Source organism: Ochotona curzoniae, unplaced genomic scaffold (assembly GCF_017591425.1).
Source record: "Ochotona curzoniae isolate NIBS_2020 unplaced genomic scaffold, NIBS_Ocur_1.0 contig_2210, whole genome shotgun sequence".
Classification (NCBI taxonomy): domain Eukaryota; kingdom Metazoa; phylum Chordata; class Mammalia; order Lagomorpha; family Ochotonidae; genus Ochotona; species Ochotona curzoniae.
Window position 1 is genome coordinate 44866906 of NW_024465369.1, and position 24425 is coordinate 44891330.

The 24425-nt window shown below is 38.7% G+C and overlaps 1 protein-coding gene across 4 annotated transcripts in view; it reads left to right on the forward strand.

Annotated features, from left to right (window-relative positions):
* ITGAV (integrin subunit alpha V) overlaps positions 1-24425 on the forward strand; it is a 96550-nt gene that overhangs the window by 68569 nt on the left and 3556 nt on the right. For all 4 annotated transcript variants that reach the window (XM_040971829.1, XM_040971832.1, XM_040971831.1 and 1 more), the window contains 15 exons: positions 1144-1251; positions 4071-4129; positions 5643-5797; positions 6953-7090; positions 10263-10330; positions 10965-11112; positions 11638-11730; positions 15621-15700; positions 16038-16118; positions 16872-16977; positions 18731-18889; positions 19891-20004; positions 23176-23289; positions 23391-23498; positions 24096-24218. In XM_040971829.1, the coding sequence (XP_040827763.1) occupies positions 1144-1251; positions 4071-4129; positions 5643-5797; positions 6953-7090; positions 10263-10330; positions 10965-11112; positions 11638-11730; positions 15621-15700; positions 16038-16118; positions 16872-16977; positions 18731-18889; positions 19891-20004; positions 23176-23289; positions 23391-23498; positions 24096-24218 (1654 nt within the window). The remainder of the gene's footprint in view (positions 1-1143; positions 1252-4070; positions 4130-5642; positions 5798-6952; positions 7091-10262; positions 10331-10964; positions 11113-11637; positions 11731-15620; positions 15701-16037; positions 16119-16871; positions 16978-18730; positions 18890-19890; positions 20005-23175; positions 23290-23390; positions 23499-24095; positions 24219-24425) is intronic.

Below are 24425 nucleotides of genomic sequence, written 5' to 3' on the forward strand. Positions count from 1 at the left end.
CCATGCTGACCGTTTCCTGTCTGGTTCTAAGCTTTCCTTGTTGTTCTCTGTCTATCTATTCCAATTTTGTTTGTTGGGGGGGGTGGTGGTTGCTTCGGAGCCATCCTGATAGTCATTGCAAGAGAGAGTGGGGATCCAAAGTTGGAACTATGTAAGGACCAGAGAAAGCTCCTCTCCCTAGCCCTGAAGGAAGTTTACTGTTCTATTTCTGCGGACTGCTCAGGGCTGCTGGTTGTTGTTCCGATGACCTTGGCTTCTGCAAGGAAAGATTTGGGCTTCTTCCATCCCATGTGGTAGATCCAAGCGGGAGTGGATGACCTCAGAGTTCTCAGCCTCCGAAAGCACTCCAATTCCCAGTGGTCTCCTTGGCCGTTGGGATGTAATCCTTGGTGCCCATACTGATAGTTCTTGGTGAGGATCCGGGACTCTCCAGGGTTGGGATACAAGCTTCCTCCTGTCCCCCTGCTCCACTCTTGGGCACCCCCTGCTCTGTGTATATGACCTCCTGTTAAGAGGTTTTCAGGATTGCTCTTGGTTCCCCTTATATGTCTTTGTAGTTTTACTGTTGTCTAATGCTGATTCGAGTCTGTTTTAGCTTTTAAATTGTGAAGTCAGTCAAGTATATGATAAATATTCAAACAATAGAAATAAATATAATTTAAAATATATATTCCCTCAAACCAGTTTCCAACCTTTTAGAATTACCAATAGAGTCTGTATTAACACATAGTATGCTTTCATGTATATGTAGGCATTTTTTGGGAATCTTTTTCCTTCTCCTACTAAAATCCTATCTTGGATATGTCTTTGGGATTGTTCTGTATCAGCACAGATGGACTTATGGTGCTCATTGTTCCCACTGTGTTCCATGGAATTAGGTCGGTAGCTCAGCCATTTTTTAAGGGATTGAGTACATATATGCTGGTAGTTTCCCATTTTACCTGACACTGAATGACTTGCAGTAGTGTGGGTCTTTCAGAGCTGGCTGAACTGAGATAGTTGGGGCCATCCTGATCTTTCTGCTGTTACAAACAATGCTTAGTCAATGCTTAGTACGTATTGTACTTGAGTATGTGGAAGATTTGAACCTAAAGCACTTACATCAGTGTGATTCTTGAAATAATTATCTTTTTTTTTCTTCAGGGCCAGACCGGTTATCACTGTAAATGCTGGCCTTGAAGTATACCCTAGCATTTTAAATCAAGACAATAAGACCTGCCCATTGCCTGGGACAGCTCTGAAAGTTTCCTGGTAAGAGTGCTTACTTTTCTGATTTATTATTGTGATGATTGATTCAATCACTGTAGGACAATTTGAAATGAAGTAGCAGGCTAAAATAATTGTTAAGCAGGTTATATAGCTATATACTATTTTTAGTTATAGAAATACTGCTACAAAGAAGATAGCTAGAAATCTCCAGAAAATTCTTGGAGATATCCGTGAAGATCAATAAACTAGCATAAAATGAAGTTTTAAACATTTATAAATGGTTGATGAATATACTCAAAAAGAAGGAAGAGCTGATAAGGACTAAGTAATTGTTCACTTTCAATTCTAACCAATCTTATGATTATTTAAAAACTTTAGAAGGTGTGTTGTTTTCCAGGTTTAGTGTCTGTAAATAGCTGAATGAAAAATTATTTTGCTCTAGTTTATTATCTTTCATAGATACTTTTACTAGATTCCATAGGAAAGCATATTTTTGTAAGTCCATGTTAGATTTCTTCCATATTGCATTTTCTGTCTGTCATGTAAATGTTACTTTGATTATTTTTATGATCATTTTAATGATTATGATTATTTTAATGATTATCTTTGATATAAGTCATGTTTTAATTCGGACTATTTAAAAATGGACAAACTAGTATCTTCCTCATAAATGAAAATGAATATAAAACTAACTACTGGGGACAGACATGGTGGTGCACAAGTTAAGCTCCTGATTGGCATACATCCTCCTTTGTTGGAGTGCCTGTGTTTGAGTCCTGGCTACTGGCCTTCTTCTCTAGCTTCCTGTTAATGTACCCTGTGTGGCACCAGAAGATGGCTTGAACACTTGGGCTTCTGCCACCCCCATGAGAGACCTAGACTGAGTTCCAAGCTCCTGGTTTCTGTCCGTGCCAGTCCTGGCTGTTGTGGTCATTTGGGGAGTGAGCAAAAACGGGAGATGTATCCCTCTCTCTCCTCCTGTCTCTTCCTCCCTCTCCCTCTTCTTCTTTCTCTTGCCTTTCTTTCTCTGTCACTCTACACTTTTCAAGCATACATATAAATGTCCCATAAACCATGAGAAGTACTTAAACATTTCTTACTTACACAGAGAAAAAAAATCACAGCAAAGGTGAAGTTGGTGAGAATGGCAGGGAGAAGTTATTCCATAGAAGCTAATAAATACTATTTTCATTTTGGTTTTGGGTAATTTATTAAAATTTTCAAACGAGTATTTTTCCCCAAGCCAAACTGTATCCAGTTTTCTTAAAAATTCTTTCCATAAAAGAATTTCAGGTAGCCCATGGGCAGACAGTTGTAGACAGTGCACAACACCCTTCAACCCCTTCTTTGATGAACTACCCGAAACAGAAAGCCACTACACAGTGTTTTTCAGAGCATCTTCCTTTGGTGCGCTGAAAAGGAAAGCTTAGACTGAGGACTGACATTTCAGATTCAGCACATGTTTAACAACTTTTCACAAACTGACCCTGAATTCTGGGAAATTAAATGAAAATGGCAAAATTACCAATTTGAAGATCCATAGTCTAGAAAAGGAACCATTGCCGTATTGAGAGATACCACCTAAAGGTGTCACTTGAGTCCAGATGGTCTGGCATGTTGGTAACAAAGTTTTTGGGGGTGGTCAGATCCTACCAGGTCTGTGGGTTTGAGAGTCAACCAGCAGATGGGTGATCTCTCTGTCCCTAACTCTTTGTAACTGACTTTGAAAGAAATGAAGGCATCTTTAAATAAATAAAATATTTTTCAAATGCTACTCAAATTAGTGTTTTTATTATATTATATAAAAAATTTAATAATAGTTACTCTTCTTTGATTGAATCACAACTTGTTTTTCATGATTTTGGCTTCTAATTTTATTGCTTTTCCTCACTCACCCTGCTGTCCCTACAAAATTGCTACTAATATGCTAACAATTATGCTCATGATTTGAAAGCTTCTAATGCACTAATTAGAGTAGTGGCTTTCATATGAGTTTGAGTATGTCACGTAATACCAAATATACTTGCCATCATGATTCAGAAAGCACTTACACATAATTAAAACCAAAATTTCCCCCAAATCTAGTTTTCCCTTGATACTTAAGTCAGTTTTATTTAATTTAAGATGCTAGGTTATAAGCCATTGGCATGATTTCATGAGTCGTGAATAAATTGTGAAAAACCCTGCAGCATACAGGAAACTTCCATGGGTCATCTTATTAAGTGAGACATTATTTTATTTCTGAACATTCTTTTTTCATTATGAAAACAAACTTCCCACAAACTAGAAGTTAGAAAATTGTTATTTTTTTCCCTCTCTTCCTTTTTCTTGTCACGCTAGCCTAACAGGGAATATGAGGGAGTTACTGATGGATGCATCATGTGTGTATGGTTTTGTACTTTTTAGAGGTATACCCAGACATGAAGGAATAAACAGGGCCTCATGATATAAACTGCCCATGCTGCCAGCCTTCTGTCCTTGGACTCTTCATCTGCACGTTCAGCCCATAGCGGATTAAAAGTATTTGGGAGAAAAGGTTGCTTATGTACTGAATATATACACACCTTTTTTTTTTCTGTCTCTTATTTCCTAAACAATAGTGCTTAATTATTTGCTTTCTATTAGGTATTCAAAATAGTCTAGACGTGATCTGAAATATAGGCTATGTGCAGATTATGTGCAAATACTATTGGAAGATCCATTGGTTTTGGTCTTCAGAGGGTGTCTTGGGAGTGATTCAAATAAACAGACCTGGTTTGCAGCATTAGGCATGTTCGTAATTCTGTCGTGTTTGAATTATATTGAAAAGTATGCTTATACTGTATTACAGAATTTATATAGGATTTTTTTTTCTTCCATAGTTTCAATGTCAGGTTCTGCTTAAAGGCAGATGGCAAAGGAGCGCTTCCTAGGAAACTTAGTAAGTATCTTAAGAACCGTTATGTTAAGGCTTGAAATACATTATTTTAGTACTTAGTAATATGTTTTGGGATGTTTTTACCCTAAAACAAATTATTTTTTTTATTTGAATGTTTATTGTATAAGACGTGTAAGATTGCAATGTTATTACTTTTATTGTTTGACAGTTCTTAAGCCAATTCAGAAAAAATACACTTAATTTATGGATATTGTGAACACGGTGGTTCAAGAATGGCAAACTAAGGCTTTTAGAAGGTTAAACAGTTACCAGTGTGAGGGGAAAATTCTGGGAGAAATTAGTTTCATTGTTTATACATAGATGATCTACTGATGAGTTTATATTTTATATTTTGGAGAAGCTCCCAGTGATCTCAAGAGTAGAAATAATTTAGAAGTATTGAGAGAAGGGAGAAAAAGTTTGGTCACTAAATTTCATTAAATTTAATTATTTAGTGAAATTTAATTAGTTATCAGGATTTCAAATTATATCTCAAGTGGTTTACACATCATGAATGGTTATGGCCATGATCTGATATTATGCTGGCTAGCAACGAATGCTGCAGGGTAATCTTGCAGCAGAGCAGAGGACTGGAATGTTGGCTTTGTGGTTGGACTTCAAAACCAGAGAAGAGCCCCAGGTTGAGCATGGTCTCACTGGCAGATAAACCTTTGGTGGAGACCTTGAGGAAGTTAGGGAGCTGCAGGGTTTGGGGAAGAGTACTTCACATGGAACCAACGGTGATTTCAGGAGGAATGGGGCAGGATTGTGCCTCCTGGATATGAGAATCTGAAAGGGAGGCAGGGTGACAAGATGGAACACAAAAAACACAAAATAACCTTGCACTTTTCCCCTGTGTTTCAAATGAACACAAATGAACAAGGATCTTTACAGAAACTAGGAAGGAAACAAGTAGAGTGGGACATTATCTTCTTTTAAGGAAACTAAAGAAACAGAATCCGAACAACTGTGCTTTGAACTATTGGCTTTGCATTCACTTTTAGATGATTCTTGATGGCCATGAAACGGCCATGTGGTTCTTGGCTGCATGAGGAACATTTGAATTTATCTGAAAGGTTGATAATATTGCTTCATGGGAAGCAGGAGTTACCAATGATGGCAGTTTCTTTCATCATAGTGCTTAATACAATGGTATGAGCATATTTTAGTGCATACTATACACCATGCTGGCCAAACTCTTACTGTTGGAATAATGATGGATTTCTTCCTGTGTCTCACTTCCTTCAGCTGGAATGAAAAGACAACATTTGCTTTCTGTCTGATAGCTGTTATACTATCATTATTTAGGATTATGTGTGATACTGCTTTAGGGAAAACTGAATTAATTATTATCATTAAACATTTATTTGCTATTACTCTGTACAGAAATATATAGGCATTTTTAATGACCTAGAAAACATTGCTTCTGAGGAATCAATATTCCTGTTTATGTGAAAACTAGGGCAGATGAGCCTCCCAATGAATATAGTGGTTTTACATCCTTTGATTTATATAGACTTCCAGGTGGAGCTTCTTTTGGATAAACTCAAGCAAAAGGGAGCAATTCGACGAGCGCTGTTTCTCCATAACAGGTCCCCAGGTCATTCCAAGAACATGACTATATTCAGAGGGGGACAGATGCAGTGTGAAGAACTGATAGCTTATCTCCGGGTAAGAGATATTTTTGTCAGCTATTATTTTTACTTTTTCATAGAAATACTTTTCACTTCCTATCAATTGGTATTAAACCTAGGAGGAAGAACAGAAAAAATCTTGAGAAATTTGGCTATTTCCAGTGTCAAACCTGGCAGTAGACATAATATATCATGATGCTACTAATTGACAGAACTAAAAGAAAGGCTGAACTATAAGAAACCTATCTTTTTAAAAAAATGATTTGAAGGCAGATTTTACAGAGAGGGAGATATAGAGAAGGTCTTTCATCTGCTGGTTTACTCCCCAAATGGCAGCAATGGCTAGAGCTGAACTGATCTGAATCTGGGAGCCAGGAGCTTCTTCCAGGTCTCACACATGGGTGCAGGGGCCTTGGGCCCCCTGAAGCCATCTTCTGCTGCTTTCCCAGGCCATAAGCAAGGAGCTGCATCAGAAGTAGAGCAACCAGGACATGAACTGGCAACCATATGGGATGCCGGCTCCGATAAATCTGTCTTGAAAATATTGGGGGACTCTGAAGAGAGTAGATGGAAGCTGAAGATTCCAAAAGTTAACAGTCAGCTAGAAAACTGAGATGCTTGAATTATCAGCTGAAAAATAGAAATGAAGCTTGATTGAATAAACTTTTATAGAACTCAGCACTTGTGAATAGGAAGATCTCCATTTGTCGTCCCCCCCCCGACTCTTTCATATAAAAATAATTTTTTTAAAAAAGAAAACAAGAAAGAACAAAATCTCCCAGGAAGTTACAAGTTGAAAAGGGACATATAAAAAATGGCAGACTTTACATTCAGGAGGGAGAGTACCTGTGAGAAGGAAGACAGAGGGCTGAAGAGAGAAGGAAGAGAAGAAAGGTAGCTTGAACAGTTTTTCGGTTCTAGTTATTCGGTTGGGTCTATGTTTGCTCATTTTGTGCACATGCCATGCGTATTTCTTTGTGAATCAAAATATCACATTGTCAAGTAAGAAGTGATTGGAAGTTTACCTGGATAATGAGCCTCTTGGGTAGTTCATCTTACATTACATAGGATAGTTTTGGGGAATTTTGGTTAGTGTTGAAAAATCCAGGTGTAGAGCTGACTTTGTGATGTCATTTGTTTTTAAGGATGATTTAGCTTGGTGTTCATTAATTTCAAGATGTTCTGTTTTTAGGATGAATCTGAATTTAGGGACAAACTCACTCCAATTACTATTTTTATGGAGTATCGCTTGGATTATAGAACAGCTGCTGATGCAACAGGTTTACAACCCATTCTTAACCAATTCACTCCTGCCAACGTTAGCCGACAGGTACTGTACTTTTACAGTTTACCCTTAATTTCATGCTGTGATCATTTTTTGACTTTATAATTCATGTTATAATATTGGTGAATGTTTACTCAAAGAAGTCAGGGGAATGGATCTGAATTTTTAAATCAGAGATAATTATTCAGGCATAAGAATCTAGTGAAATGTAGAAAGATGTATTATTTCATATACAGAAAACAATATAATATTTCATGGAAAATAGCAAGATACTAATTTATTGGCATAGCATTTTAGTCCTTTGGTAAACATCTTTGATATCTGTGTTATCATTTGTGTATATTTTAAAAGCAAATAGCATATATCTTTATGTGCATTGAAATATACAGGTAAAGACATATATGCATTACATTAATAATTACTTCCATAAGAGGGGATAAAACAATATAAAATTTTATGCTGTATAACAGTCTCAGAAAATCCTGGGAAAGCCCATTTATTTAAAATACTGTTGTATATCCTATGTTTTACTCTCTTCAAATTACATATTCATATTTCTAGATTATATTTCTGTTGTCATTAAACTGTTTATTAGTACCCTAGGTTCAGGTTGTCATTTCCTTTTAGTTCCTATTAGCTGGTTTTTTTTTTTTTTTTGCAGTTCTTTTTGCACTTACACTTAGCAGCATAAGTCTAATTATATTTCTTAAAGTTTTCTGTAATTTAAAAAATTCACTTTTATATTTCATTTTGTGTATTAATACTGCCATTTTTCTGGCGTTCATTAATAATAAATATTTCTGTGTTCTTTTTTATATTTTTAATTTTTGGTGGATGCACAGTATTATGTTGATTAATATTTTGATCATAAATATCTGTGATGGGTGCTTGGCATTGTGGTTAAGACACTGTTTGGAATACCACATCCTTTGTCAGAGTACGAGGGTCCTAGCCCCGCTTCCTGCTGCTGTACCTCCTGGAATTGGCAGGTGATACCCCTTTTTCTTGGGTCCTAGCTAGCCACGTGGCAGAGCAGTATTGAATTTCAGTCTCCGCCCCACTCTTTCAGTCTGTCTTTGTCTTTCTGCCTTTCAGGTGTCGGTTACAGCCAGTAGGGAGTGACCCAGGGATGGAATAATTTCTCTGCTTCTTTCTCTTTGCTTTTTGAAAGCAATGAAAGTAAATAGAATTTTGGAAATGTATGTGAGAATCCTTGAAGTTTGTGGAAAATGCACATTCTCTTTCAATGCAGTTTGCCCCCAGACTTTCTGAAATACTGTCAGAATGTTCATGTTTTGTGCAGGGTACTTAGCGTTGAGTTGCAGAGCTTTGGTTGTCTGGGTTTGGAAGGCCTTGTTCTGTGCTCTGCGGTTTCTGGACCTGTCTTTGATGATAACATGTTTACTGCTATTGCTGCTTGTATGCCAGCGAAGTCCGTTTTCTTTCCTGAAGAGCGGTAGTTAGCCAAATAGCACTTTATCAAAATTTTGTTGATATTATATATATATGAACCCCACTTCAGATAATTAATCTGTAACACCAGTTCAGGGTGTTATAACACCATAGCACTAATTTATTATCTGCAGGACTCGCACTTTGTTCCTGGACAAATTGAGTCGTTATGTATACTTGGCATGACTTAAAGAATCATCTTAAATTCTTTAGTCATGCATTTTTTTTTCTTGAAGCTTGAAGCATCTGCTGTGTCTAAGTAATTGAACTAATTCAGTTATTTTTCTCCCCTTGGGTAACAGCACATCCCTTGTAACTTAAAATTTTCTAAATGTTTTTTCTACGAAAGATTCCATGTATTTTCTTTCCTTTTAAATCCTGTTTTCTCAAGTTTTATCTGCCTCTGGGCCTGAAGCCTTTTTGATTGTAACAGTGGGCAAACTAAAAATGGCTTCATTTGGGGGGCCAGTACTGTAGCCTAGTAGCCAAAATCCTTGCCTTTAATGTGCCAGGATTCCATATGGGCACCTATTTGTGCCATGGCCGCCCTGTTTCCCATCCAGTTCCCTTCTTATGGCCTGGGAAGACAGTCAAGGACAGCCCAAAGCCTTGGGACCCTTCACCCACATGGGAGGCCCGGAAGAGGCTCCAGGTTCCTGGCCTCAGATCAGTGCGACTCTAGCCATTGGGGAGTGAATCATCGGATGGAAGATCTTCCTCTCTGTCTCCTCCTCTTTGTATATCTGACTTTCTAATAAAAATAAAATGAATCTATTTGAAAACTGGCTTCATTTTTATTTTCCTAATTTATATATTTCTTTTAAATCCTACTCAAGTTTTGCTTCCTCCTAATATTTCACTTCTTTGGATTTTTTTTAAAGAACTATTTGTTTTGAAAGGCAGATGTTGCAGGGAGAGAGCAGAGATGGGGGAGGTCTTCCTTCAGCTGTTTCCATCCCCAGATGACTGCAGTGATTGGAGCTGAGTGGATCTGAAGCCAGGAGATCCTTCCGGGTCTCCCATGTGGGTGCACAGTCCCAAGGACTTGAACTGTCTCTTCTGCTGCTTTCCCAGATCATAAGCAAGGAGCTGGATCAAAGTGGAACAGACAGGATATGAGCTGGTGCCCATATGGGATGCCAGTGTCAGAGGTGGTGGAGTGAAGCATTAGGCTGCTCTGCCACTGCACTGGCCCCTCTGTATTTTTTTGTACTCTGGTAGCTGGCATGTTCTCCTGCCTGTGTCTTGGGGTGCTGGTGATAGTTTTTGTTTTTTGTGTATCCCGATCATTTTAACATTTTGAGTTCCTTTCTTTTCTTTTCTTTACAAATGAAAGTGAACATACTGAACCCTATTTTAGCCAGTTTCTTATTTTGTCTGAATCGCTGCTGTGTGATATTGGCCAGAGCCATTTTAGTAACACTCTACTAGGGAGCTTATTTTGCTAAGATCACACAGCCTAGCTAGCAATGTAATAAGAGTAAACTCTATTTTCTTGAATATCTCAGTCAGGACATATTCCAAAACGCCACAGCTAATTTGAGATAAAACTACAGAGTCCCAAGAATTACATGATATGCTATATTCTTCCTCATTCTGAGCCTCCTACACCAATGTGTGTGAAAATAAGTGACCATGCTCTTGTTTACAGACATGAGGAGGAGTATTTATAAAAATCAGCCTGTGTACAGACAGGTATATGCATTCACATAGACTTTGTATTACTATTTTGCCATATAGAAAAAGATAATTTCATCTTTTCCAGGCACATATTCTGCTTGATTGTGGTGAAGACAATGTCTGCAAACCTAAGCTGGAAGTTTCTGTACAGAGGTAAGTTTTATTATAAAAATAAAGAGTGCAGTCAGAGGCTTTTTAGGTGAAAGAATGCATTTGCTATTGAAAGCACTAATATATTTTAATGATAAGTGCTGATAATGGAGGATAATCTGTGATCTTCTATAATAAAATTATCCATCTTAAACCCTAAAGTATCATCTATATTTTTACTCATTGCTCAGGTTGGCTGACTTAATACCGTCCAGAATGGAGTAGTACCACAAAGTAATGTGATGTTATTTTCAGGGTATGCGTCTTTATAGACCTGTTCTAAGGAGTATTTTTATTGTGTTATATTACATGAATGTGATAATCCTATAAAGTCATGACGAATGATTAATCTGCTGTTAGAAAAAATTGAGAATTAAGAAGCACATGCAGAGTTAGATGTGAACACTTGGTATGTAATAGTACCATCAGTATTTTCTTTCATTGAGTAGATAGCATGGAATTTGTACCTAATATGTTATGCTCTATTTGCTATTGAGCTGTGAATTAGTCTTTAAATATCTCAAGGCACTCTTGAACTTGTCAGTGCTATCTGTTTTTATCTTTGGTTTCTTTGAATAATTTTAATGCTCCCCGTGCTATGTTTTTTTCACTGTCTGGGTTTGTGTTTTACTTGTAGTGATCAAAAGAAGATCTATATTGGGGATGACAACCCTCTGACATTGATTATTCAGGCTCAGAATCAAGGGGAAGGTGCCTACGAGGCTGAGCTCATTGTTTCCATTCCGCCGCAGGCTGATTTCATCGGGGTTGTTCGAAACAGTGAAGTAAGCAAGCTCCTCTTTGAAATGCACTCACTGGCCTTACTAACATTAATGAACAAGCCGTTATGTAGTGAAGCACAAGCTTAGCCATTCTACCTATGCTCAACTGCTAGACAGTGGATTGTCTCCCTTATGTAATCCCTTTCAAGCCTAATACTTCTTAGAACGCGTTGCTACATTTTTAGAATTGCTAGCTTAGTATCTGAAAACAAGGTCAGGCAGATAAAGTGTCTGAGCCTGTCCATCAAATTCCTTGTCAGAGGCAATGTAGTCATACGTCTAAGTCCTCTGGGGATCTTTCAGATACATTTTTACATATTTATGTGACAGTTTTACCCAATTCTGCGTTTTTATTCCTATTTTTTCTCAAGTAGATGAATTTGCTTCATTAAAAAAGAAACTTAAAAAATCCAGCTTTGTGATGTTATGTAAGAACTTTATAATCATATGCTTTCTGTGTTTTATTTATTTACTTTTTTGGTCACAAATTTACTTCCTTTTCACATCCTGTTCCTTTGTCCATCAAAGGCCTTAGCAAGACTTTCCTGTGCATTTAAGACAGAGAACCAAACCCGCCAGGTGGTGTGTGATCTGGGAAATCCGATGAAGGCGGGAACCCAAGTAAGGCATTTTAATTAAATGCATTTTCTCTCCACAAGTAGAACCACATTCTTCTTCCTAGTGATTTCTTGAATCAAAATTTCATAAGAGTGTCTAAATGTGTTTTGATTTATAATTCAGTAATTAGAGTTTTTTTTCATTAAAATATTGAAATAGCAGTTTTTGCTATTATGCTGTGCTAGCAGAGCTACGCTTAACAATAGTTTGGTAAATCAGCAATAGCATGGATTAAACCAGGGTTGAGGATTCAAGGTTCGTTTGCATATTTATAATGTCATTCGCAGCCCAACAAAATTATCTTACAAGTTGGCCTGTATTCAGCTTATGAGCCAGGCATTCCCCACTTTGGATTTAGACTAAGGTTTCAAGTTATAACTTTGATATTTACTTTCAAAAATTTATTTGTTTGTTTGAATGAGCTATACAGAGTGAGGGAGAGACAGAGATCTTTTGACTGCTGGTTCACTTTCCAAATGGCTGCGACTGCTTAGGCTGGGCCAGGCAGAAGCCAGCAGCCAGGACATTCATTCACATCTCCCATGTGGGTGGCAGGGGAACAAATACTTGTACCATCTTCCATTGCTTTTGCCAGGTTGTTAGCAGGAAATTGGAATAGGAATGAAATAGGTAGGACACAAGTGAATGTCCATATGAGAGGTTGGCATTGTAGGTGATGTTTTTACTTGCTATGCTACAACACCAGCCTTGTAATTTTCATTTGTATTTTTAAATTTTTATTTACTTACTTGAAAGAATTATATGGAGTGAGAGCCAGAGAGATGTGCCACTCACTGTTTCACTCCCCAGATGGTTGCGCTGGTTGGGACTGGTCCAGGCTGATGCTAGAGCTGCACGGGTGCCAGGGGCCCAAGGATTTGGATCATTCTCTTCTGCTTTCCCAGGTGCATTAGCCGGGGAGCTAAATCAGAAGAAAAGCATCCAGGGCTTGAGCTGGTGCCCGTAAGAGGTGCTGGGGCTGCAGGTTTAATGCACCGCACCACTGGTCAGGCCCAGATTTATTGTTTTTAATACATATTTTAGTGGGTCCTCAAAACTACCCTAGTGAATACAAGGACTGTCATTCTTAGGTGAGATAGAGTTACCTAATGAATTTGAAGCCCTAGATTAAGAATTTTATACAAGGACCAAAACGAGGCTTGATTGCATCTGTTTTTCCCACACATGGAAGAATAGAAGCACAGGAGTTTGGAAGGAAGCACATCTTTTCCACATCCTCTCAAGAGTAGATGAAATATCCCTTTTCGAATTCCTAGAATTTGAAGCAAAGGGCAATGTGTATTGTGTTACTTGTACCATAGAATTTAAATTAATGGCACATTGCTGTTGGTGCTTCAGAGCTGTGTTAATGTAGATCTAATGTTCTATGTCACTTTTGGTGTGATTTTCATTAAAAGTCACTATATTTATGTTTATGATGGCTTAGGAAAGAGGAATTGAGCAAAATATCTTGAGTTCCATTTTCTCCCACGTTAGTCATGTTTGCAAGTCAGCTGGCTTTTGATCTCATCTACTCCAGCATTTTGGTTATTGTTGATAGCACCTTCAGTTTAGCTGGTCCCATGTTATTCTGAATGGTCAGCTCTTGGCTTGCTGAAGTGGGAGGTGGTCCTCAAGAAATACCGTTTTTAAAAAGTCACTTATTGGGCCCGGCGCGGTGGCGCAAGTGGTTAAAGGTCCTCGCCTTGCACGCCCGGGATCCCATATGGCCGCCGGTTCTGATCCCGGCAGCCCCGCTTCCCTTCCAGCTCCCTGCCTGTGGCCTGGGAAAGCAGTCGAGGACGGCCCAAGGCTTTGGGAACCTGCACCCGCGTGGGAGACCCAGAAGAGGCTCCTGGCTTCAGATCGGCATAGTATGGGCCCGTTGCGCTCACTTGGGGAGTGAATCATCGGATGGAAGATCTTCCTCTCTGTCTCTCCTCTCTGTATATCCGCCTTTCCAATGAAAAAATAATAAAAAAATAAATCTTTAAAAAGTCACTTATTTTCATGTCTATTTGAAAGGCAGATTGAGAGAAAGCATCAGAGTGAGATTTTCTGGCTGCTGGTTTACTGCCCAAATGGTCACAAAAACTGTGCCCTGCCCAGACCAACACTGAGTCTAGCTATTTAAGCAGTTGTCTGCTGCTTCCCAGGGTGCTCACGGGCAGGAAGGTGGAGTCGGAGCACAGTTAGGATTTTACCTGAGAACTTCAGTGTGGGCTGTGGACATCTCATGCAGTGTCCTGATCTCTGTACCAAAAGCCGAGTATCTGCCCCAGGAATACAATTTGAATGTGTCTTGTATAAGACTCTGCTGGAAGCATTCTTTCCAATACCTTATCATTCAGTTATTTTCTTTAAAGATCTCAATTTTCCATTTGTAGGCTTCAGAATGTTTGGTGCTTGAGGGTTATAAGAGAAGAAATTCTGGTTGTGGCCATACTCATAGCTTCCTCATTTTAAAGAAATTATTTATTTGTTTGTTTATTTGCTTGCTTATATGAAAGGCAAAATGACAAAGAAAAAGAGGAACAATTGGAAAAAAGAATTTCCAGGGACTGGTTAACATTCCATATTGCCTCATATCCAGGACTGTGTCAGGCCACAACCAGGAGCCTGGAGCTCCGTCTAAGTCTGCGATTGGCAGGAACCTAAACACTTGCATCAATCTCCACTACTTTTCCAGGTGCAGTAACAGGGAAGTGGGTCCGAAGTAGAGCCTCCTGGATTTATACTAGCATTGTTGTAACAGGCAGAGGCTTAAGCTGATCTCCATGCAGGCATGACTCATGCCTTCTTCAGCCAGATGTTTTTTTTTTTTCTTTTTCTGTAAATATTTATTTATTTTAGTTGTAGGGGTTACAGAGGAAAATCTTACATATTTTGTTCATTCTCCAAATGGCCACAAAGCCAGAGCTGGACCGGTCCGAGGCCAGGAGCAGCTTCTGGGTCTCCCACATGAAAGACTTGGGGTATTCTCTGCTGCTTTCTCAGGGAGTTAGGCTGGAAGTAGAGTACCTGGGACACAAGCTGGTGCCCGTATTTGATGCCAGCACAACAGGTGAAAGATAAACCCATGGAGCCACCATGCCGGCCCCTTTTGCCAGATTCTTATAATCCATTCCTTTCCTCTTTTTTGGCTTGTTAACAGAGTTATTCACTTCCTCTTACCAATTGTCCAGGATTTTGGATCACATTTACTTTCAGGAGGATCTTTAATGTTTTAATTGTTAACTGTGATTAGCAAAAAGAAGGGAAGAGAGGGCAAGGGTAATGGAGAGGGGGAAAGGGGAGGTGTAGGGAAGGGGTAGGAGGTTGTCATTAGGAAGAGATCTCAGTCTCGCTCTCACTCTGCTTTTGTGTTTTGCTGCCTTTTAAATATGTTTACATGTATACATTTATAAATTTATGGATTGGCCTAGGTGTCTTAAAGAGAAGAGACTCAGTGGGAAATGAATTATCTAAGCTCAGTAAGACCTATTTCACTAGGCAAGCTTTGTGCTATAGTGGGTTAAACTGCTGCCTATGATGCTGGCATCCAGTATGTTTGCTGGTTTCTCTTCCAGTTGCTCTACTTGTCATACAGTTTCCTGCTAATGTACCTTGGAAAGCAATGGAAGTTGGTTGAAGTGTTTGGGCTCCTATTACCTATGTGGTAGAGACCCAAGTTGACGCTTCAGGGCGTGGGCCAGCCGTGCTTGTTGTGGCTGTTTGGGCGGTGAACCAGTGAGTGGAAGATTGACTCTTTCTGCCCTTCAAATAAATAACGATAAGTCTTTAAATAATAAGAAAAAACAAAAAACCTGTATTAGATAATTTTTCACTATTGGATTTGGAATTTTCCTAATGAGACACTAGCTAACATTATTATCTTTTCTTCTCCCACTCAGCTCCAAGCAGGCCTTCGTTTCAGCGTGCACCAGCAATCAGAAATGGATACTTCTGTGAAATTTGATTTACAAATTCAAAGGTATGAGAAGAGCTTTATTAAGTTATAACTATGGAAGAAAGTGTTTGTTACAAGTATGTAAAATGCTTAATACGTAAGTTAAAAATTTTAGCACTTGATTATGGCATTTAAAAAATCTACATTTGTGTAATAATGATTCTGCCAGTTTTGGGTTTGTAAGACATAATTTAAAAATAAGAAATTAAACATCTTGGAATTAAGTGTTAATATTTTATCCTATATTTGTGGGTTTTTGCTGTTAATTTGTTCATTTTTACTATGACTGGATTTATTCCTGTATTATTTTGATGGTGATTATGCTCATTTCAGTCCTAAATATATTTTATTTCCTTTTCAGCTCCAATCTTTTTGACAGAGTAAGCCCGATTGTATCTTACAAAGTGGATCTTGCTGTTTTAGCTGCTGTTGAGATAAGAGGGTTAGTGAGATTATGAATTTAAATGTTTTATTCTCATGTTTACTTTTTCAAAGTAGCTACTAGGCTGTAGCCTCCTTTAGAGCAATAACTTGGGTAGTTGTAAGGTACTAACTGTGCTCCAAAGCTCCAAATGTTTAGTTGGCTTTACTCTGAGAAGGGATAAGACAGGGCACTAGGCACAAGATGAATTTATTGAATTCTTACAAGAATTTTCTTTTTTTTTTCCTCAGAGACATTTATTTATTTATTTATTTATTTAGTTAGTTAGTTAAAGGTGGAAAGAAAGGGGGAGACAAAGAGAGAGAGGTATCGTCCATCTCTTGACTCACTCCCCAAATAGTTCATTGACCAGGGCCAGGCTAGGACAAAACAAGAGGTCTGAAAAGCCACATCTGGTTCTCTTGTGGGAAGCATTGGCCCAAGCAATTGGTCTGTCTTCTGCTGCCTTTTCCGAACCTTCAGTGGGGCACTGAATGGGAAGTGAAGCACTCAAGACTAAAACCTACCCTGTTTGTAAGGGTTGCCACAATTTCAGGCAATGACGTTAACCTTCAGCAGCACAACAGATGTCCCTCCCCACATTTATTTTCTGTTCACCTGATTAAAGTAAAATTGGTTAAGAAAGTTTTTGTGCGTATCTGCATTTATTAATTGTTTCTTTTAAAAATATCTTTATTTTATTTTTTGAATATGGATGCTTTTGAAGATTGTGCCATTCAGATGCTCATGTTAGGTCTTCTTGGATCATTGTAGAGTCTCCAGTCCCGACCATATCTTTCTTCCAATTCCAAATTGGGAACACAAGGAAAATCCTGAGACGGAAGAAGATGTTGGACCAGTTGTTCAGCACATCTATGAGGTCTGTGGCTTTTAGAGTTAACCGAAGCGTGTTGAGAAAGAGAATGGCTGAGCTAATTTTAAAAAATAAATTCTGTGTAGATTTTACGTAAACTCTGTACCAATCACATGTGTATCAGAGGTTTCTTTGAAGATCTTTCCTATTTGTAAGTTCATTTTTATTAGACAAATTTAGCTTATAATTTGTGTTTTGTTTTTTCTTTTTTAAAAAAAGATAGGATTTAAAATTCGATAGTTCTTGAATAAAAGAAATAGAACGTTGTGTATTTTCTGATGTACATGTTGAGTTTCTGAGTATAAACTAAAACTGTTGCTAGCAGATATCAGTATTTTTTTTAAAAAATTGTTTCCATTTCAATATTGTTTACATAGTTGAGAAGGATGCGTGCCCATGTGGGCCTCTGATTAGGATCAGGGAGGTGCAGGTACTGAAGAAGGTAGCTAGGACAATTTTTTTCTCCCTGCTGTGTCCATAGTGAAATAAGGGGAGGGGGCTGCCCCTTGCTGTCAAGCTACATCAGCATGCAGGGGTGGAGGACAGTCATTTGATGACACCTTAGAGACTCCTGTGTGGGAAGAGTATTCCGAGGGTGTTACTTGAATGGTTTTGATAGTTCTGAGAAGTTGTTGGTTTTGTTGCTCCAGGCTTGAGAAAATCTTTCCAAAGGTCTTTTGGTTGACAAAGTCTATCTTGGTGCATCCATAGACCCAGGGACATGCCGTAGACCTTGGCCAGAAATGTTTAACCTGTGCTGCTTTCCATCCTCTGATGCTGACTGTCATGTCCCCTGTGTACATCTGGACATGCTGTCCACTGCACAGGCATTAGCAACTGAGGAGAGTCAGTCCCAATACATGCTCCAAGGTCAGACCACAAATCCTATGATTTTTCCCTGTGGCAGGGTTTGACCCAGTGGTCTAGTTCAGAAGTCCACAGAAAATCCTTGCCTGGGATAACCTTCTACTTGACTCTTGTGTGTGCCAGACAGTACAGGATCAGGCACAGTCTGTCACTTAACCAGCCAGCGCACATATTGGTGGATGTATCTGCATGGTCAGTTCTGCTTCAGCCTCATATCTCATACAAACCGAAGGGTGCTGCAGCCCAGGCCAGCCAGCCCATTGTAGACCCAGTTCTCGTGCATACTAGCAGGTACCATGGCCTAGTCTGTCAATAACCCTTCCCAGGCCTGCCACAGCCCAGTTTTGTATCATCAGCCCAGCCCAGACCAGCCTGTACCCTAGCTGGTTCTCATGCACACCTGTGGATACAGTGGTTTGGTTCAACCCACTCTATCCTTCAGACCCAGCCCTCATGTGTTCTGACAGGTGCCATTGCCTTGTCCAGCCTCGCCTGTTTCCGGCCCTCTTCTTGCGATCACCAGTGAAAAAGAACAGCCTAGCAGGGGAGTGCCCAAGTTCCCCTGCCAGGCATTTTCTGAGCTCCAGCTCTTGCAACAGCTAATCAATATTTCTTTAAGAAGAAAATTTTCCTTGTTGTTCATTTGTGACTTTTAAAGTATTTTTGTCTCTCTTATATATTTTCATTCTTACACATTCTTCTTCATATCACATTAATTTGTAAATGAATGTTAGTTTGATTTTTTTTGCATATTATTGGTCTGATTGTAATATTAGAACCTTAAATGGAAAGTCAAATCTTGTTGCTAGTTTAGTTTCTAAATGTGACATAAGGGAGAAGTTCTAGAATGAAGTTTTTGCACATGATATTTTCACTTTCTCTCCTTCATTAGCTGAGAAACAATGGTCCAAGTTCATTCAGCAAGGCAATGCTAAACCTCCAGTGGCCCTATAAATATAACAATAATACTTTATTGTACATTCTTCATTATGACATTGATGGGCCAATGAACTGCACTTCAGATGTGGAGATCAATCCTTTGAAAATTAAGGTAATGTGCTTAAAAATAGCTCTTGGTTGTATGATTTTTAGTTGCTATCTTTGTAAACTATAACAGAAATGCAGGAAACAAAGCAACTATTAGTACGCAAGCTTTTTCTGCAAAAATAATTTGTAGCTAGTACTTTAAGGATTAGATTCTTTTAGAACCGAATTAATTTTGTTAAGTCCTAATGAACTGTGGATTTCTTGACTATTTGGTGAGCTGCAGGAGATATTCTTAAGTGGCTCATTTTGACCTGGCTCTTTTGCTTTGTGGTAAATCCAGAGGTAATTCTGTGTCATGAGTATGTATTGCTCAGTTTCTGTTTGGAGAATAAGGTACAGCATTTATCCCATGCCTCTCTTGACCAACAGAAAAATGTTGTTTTACAGAATTACATTTGCTTTGGCTGTAGTCATTTCCATCTAGCATATATGTTAACATAAGAAGCTATTGGACATTATGGTCTAAGGAAGGTGAAGAAAGCAAAATAAAAATGTATTCATAATTGGCACTCATCACAGATGTCCTGTGGAGTTGCAGAATATTTGGTGTTGTTATTTTATATGATGCAGTCTGTAGGTATGGGATCCCTTCTTTTCCCCATCCCCTTCCTCCCTTCCTAGTTTCCTTTCCCACCACTTTTTCCCATATTATTACAGAGGTATAGTCCGTCAGTAATAATTACGTGTTTAACATTCTGCTATTAGTGCATCATGGTGTTGTAGGTATAGACAAAGGTAGATTCTTTCTGTGTTTTATCAGCTCTGCTGGTAGCCTATAGTTATGCAAGAGAAAAAAGTGATGGTTAGGGAACATTAACTATTTTCGTATGTATTAAGAATTCTAACCTTACCTTCTGTACTTACAGGTCACCATATATTAACTGATGAGTTTTCTGTCATACTAAGTTTCATTTACTATTTTTTTAAATCAAGAATCTGAGTTCAAGTCAAAATGTCAGTGTAGAATGTTTTTCTCTTATCATATGCCACTCTTTAATAATGCAGATCTCATCTTTGCAAACAACTGAGAAGAATGACACAGTTGCTGGGCAGGGTGACCGGAACCATCTCATCATGAGGCGGGATCTCGCCCTCGCTGAAGGTGACGTTCACACTTTGGTAAGTGCCACCTCAGGCGTACTCATTACAAACATTCAAAAATATGTGATTATAGAATCAATGCCAAAGAACATTCAAAAATAGCAACGGCTGTGTTTGAAAGAGCTACACATATTTTTATGCCTTTTGATCTTCTTTCTCCTAATCAGATTAACACCAAACTTTGTTCAAATGCTCTAGCTTTATAGATGGCTAATAAAAATTATTTTAGGTTCCAATTACTTTTTTAAAGTTTTATCTTTTTTTTCTTGGAAAGTCAGATTTACACAGGGAAGGAGAGACAGAGAGAAAGATGCTCCATCCACTGATTCACTCCCCAGGTGGCTGCAATGACCAGAGCTGTGCAGATCGGAAGCCAGGAGCCAGAAGCTTCTTCCAGGTCTTCCACAGACGTGCAGGGTCCCAAGGCTTTGGGCCACCCTCCACTGCCTTCCCAGGCCACAAGCAGGGATCTGGATGGGAGGTGGAGCAGACTGGATATGAACTGGTACCCATATCAATCCCGGCCCGTGCATTCAAGGCAAGGACTTTGGCCAATAGGCTATTGCACCAGGTCTGGTTCCAATTACTTTTTATGGCTATACTCCTTTAATCATTCCCTTTCTTAGCCTTACTCTAATGTTTGAAACTTTAGTGCAATCATTAAAAAAGAACCCAGAAGACTTTAGCAAAAATATATTAAAAGCATATTTAGCATTATAGTTACATTTTATTGAGTCAGCCTACATAATGACTATATGTTTTAAATGTACTGTTTTTTTTTTAATTTGACATTTTTACAACTCGTCCTCTACTGGAAAGCCTAGTACAGTGTTCATGTTCAGTAGCAGTTCCCACTTATTTTTATATCACCAAATTCTATGGATGCCAATATTCAGTTGCCTATAAAAATTTCTCTTAAATGTCATCATTTAAATGTTACTGGGCATCATGCTTGACTCCTATATTTTTCTCAAATCTCACATTCCATATTTCATCAAATTCTATCAGTATCGACTTTTAAAATACCCAAACTCCGGCTTCATGGCCGTTTTACCCATGCCATGGCCTAGCCCTGTCCGCTTTGCTCTCTAACATGGACTGTTGCTTAATGCCCAGTTAGCTTTTTATTCCCTGCCCTTCTCCCCACTGCATTTTATTTGCCAAGTAGATACCTTAGTGATCTTTTTAGATGTAGATGAGATCTTGTCAATCTGGTGCCTATGCGTCTAGCTTGAAAATCAGAGCCTATAGCAATGGCTGTTAGGCCCAGCACCATCTAGGTTCTTCTTGCCTCTCCGCTTGCTCTCCACTCCTTACACCCTGAGCTTCCTCCGTGTTCCACCAGCATGTTTCTGCTTCCAGACTTTGAGAATTGTTCTTCCATCTGCCAAATATCACTGTGGCTTCCTGTCTCACCTTCTTTTAATGACCCTACAGATTAAATTATGACAGAGTGGCGCTGTGACCACCCCACGAAATAGAAGATGCCTTTACCTACTTACCCTGCTTTTGGTCCTGCACTCTGTCTTCCTACAGAATTGTATTTATAAAAATTCAGATGGTTAAATTATTTTAGTGTATTTTGTTTTTAATACGGTTTCAGTACTTCCTTGCCAGTTTTTATTGATCTTGAATTCTGCATCTTGCTATACTTATGTATTAGATCTTCACTAGTTTTAGCTTGGATTATAAAGAGATTTCTCCATGAAGATTTTTGTCACCTGCAACTTTGCTTCATTCCTATTGATCTGGATTTTTTTTTTCCTTGACTCATTACATTAGGTAGACATTCTGGACAGTGTTGAAGGGATGTGGCTTGAGTGGGCACTGTTTTTATTCTTTGTCTCAGAAGGCGAGTAACAAGTCTTTCACCGTTAAATATATGAAATTAACTGTTGGCTTTTTCCTAGATGACTTTTAATAAGTCTAGGGAAGCTCAGTTCAGTTCCTACTCATGAGCTGGCAGGATCAGGTACCAGATAGCATTACTGCATGCATACACCATGTTTAGTACGATGTGACCAACACTTAGGGGGTGCATTTTTGTTTCATTTGGTGCCAATCTTCATGATATGGATAATTACATTGAATATGGCTGAGACGCTTAGGAAGCCATATGATTTCTACAGATCTGTCATTGAGTAACTATTAAGAATTCAGTTAGTTTCCTTTTATTTTCCTAAGGGATACTGTGATCCTATTTTTTTTTTTAAGATTTATTTTTATTATTTTTTCATTGGAAAGGCGGATATACAGAGAGGAGAGACAGAGAGGAAGATCTTCCGTCCGATGATTCACTCCCCAAGTGAGCGCAACGGGCCGATACTATGCGGATCCAAAGCCAGGAGCCTCTTCCGGGTCTCCCACATGGGTGCAGGGTCCCAAAGCTTTGGGCCGTCCTCGACTGCTTTCCCAGGCCACAGGCAGGGAGCTGGAAGGGAAGCGGGGCTGCTGGGATTAGAACCGGCACCCATATGGGATCCCGGGCGTTCAAGGCGAGGACCTTTAACCACTTGCGCCACTGCGCCGGGCCCTGTGATCCTATTTTTATGTCGTACTGTAATCCTGGCGATCTGGGTTTTCCTAAAGAATGTTGAATTGTAGCTGTAAAAGTGAATCTTTTAATATTATAGATATTGTCCTTCTATAACAAATCATAGTAAAAGCAGCACCTTAGGGGATAGTGTTGTGATGCAGCGGATAAAGCTTGCCACTTGGAACGCCCCATCGTGTACTGGAGTGTTCGATCCAGTCCTAGCTACTCTGCTTCTAATCTGCCTCCCTGCTGATACACCTGGGAGGCATCAGATGATGATGCAAATGATTGTGTTGCATCCACCCATGTGGAAGACCCAAATAACTGTTCCTAGTGTCTGCCCTTGGCCCAGCCCTGCATGTTGTGGGCATTCAAGGAGTGAATCAATAGGTGGAAGGTCTCTATTTCCCTCTGTTTCTCCTACTATTACACTGTCTTTCAAATAAATAAATATTTTGAAAGCTAAATTAAAACACCTTTGTTACATAAAGCATTTATAGTCTCCACCATTAGCCTTTTTATGTATCGTTCCTACAAATCTGGATACAAATCTGGCCTTTACATTCAAAGAGTACAATAAAATATCTGATTTTTCAATGTTGAAAAGCTGGTGAAATGGCCATTTGTTAAATGTGAATAATTTGTGTTGACAGGGTTGTGGAATTGCTCAGTGCTTGAGGATTGTATGCCAAGTTGGGCGACTGGACCGAGGCAAGAGTGCAATCCTGTATATAAAGTCACTATTGTGGACTGAAACCTTTATGAATGTGAGTACACAGATGTGCCATTGCTACACTTGTCCATTCATTATTTTCTCAAATAAAAAACCAGACATTTAGGTAACTGTCTCATTATGACTTCCATATAGAAGGAAAACCAGAACCATTCATATTCACTGAAGTCATCTGCTTCATTTAATGTCATCGAGTTTCCGTATAAGAATCTTCCAATTGAGGATATTTTTAATTCCACATTGGTAAGTCACTGATTTAGGGAAATGGGATCAATGCATTCAATGAAATGTCTTAGATATCTTGATTTTGTTTTGTGAAAACAGCAATTCACCTGTTTCATTCATGTAAAGGAATGAAGTTATTTCATAGGATGTTAACCTAGTTTCATATTGCTACTTTGCTCCTGCACTCCAGAATTATTGAAAGCAGATGCTTTACTCTAGCACCGTGTTCTACATAAGATTATTATAATCAGAGCACTTCAAAAAGTTTGTGAAAAAAATATCAAAGTATAAATCACGGTGTCTGTAGTCTTTGAAGTAACTCGTAAGTACAACATTATGCTGGGGAAATTTCAGAGATTTCCTCCCATAAAATGAGAAAGTTAGAAATTCATTTCAACAACTGAAAGTATTTTGGAGATCTTTAAAATAAAAAAAAATCACATCATAAGCTGGTTTGGATTATTTACAAAAATCATTTCAGATGAGTCAGAAGTTAACCTGTTTCCAAAGAAAGAATATAATGTGAATAATGCTAAAGTAAAACGTAACAGACACGCAAACAGTTGGTGATAGCAAACTATTAGTAGGACTAAAACTCTTTCTATTCCCCACTAGGTTACCACTAACGTCACCTGGGGCATTCAGCCAGCACCCATGCCTGTGCCTGTGTGGGTGATCATTTTAGCAGTTCTGGCAGGATTGTTGTTACTCGCTGTTTTGGTATTTGTCATGTACAGGGTAAGTAATGAATTTTGAAAGAGAGGAAGCATGAGAGAGAGGGGAAAACAGGAGAAAAGAGGGAGAGGAAGAACAGAAAGATGGAAGAATGAAAAGGAAGGGAGGAAGGAAGAGTGATACATGGTTAATTATTACCTGTTAAATTACCTGTTAATTTCAGGGAATAAAGTTGTACAGAATGCAAACAGATTTTCTGATATTCTATTC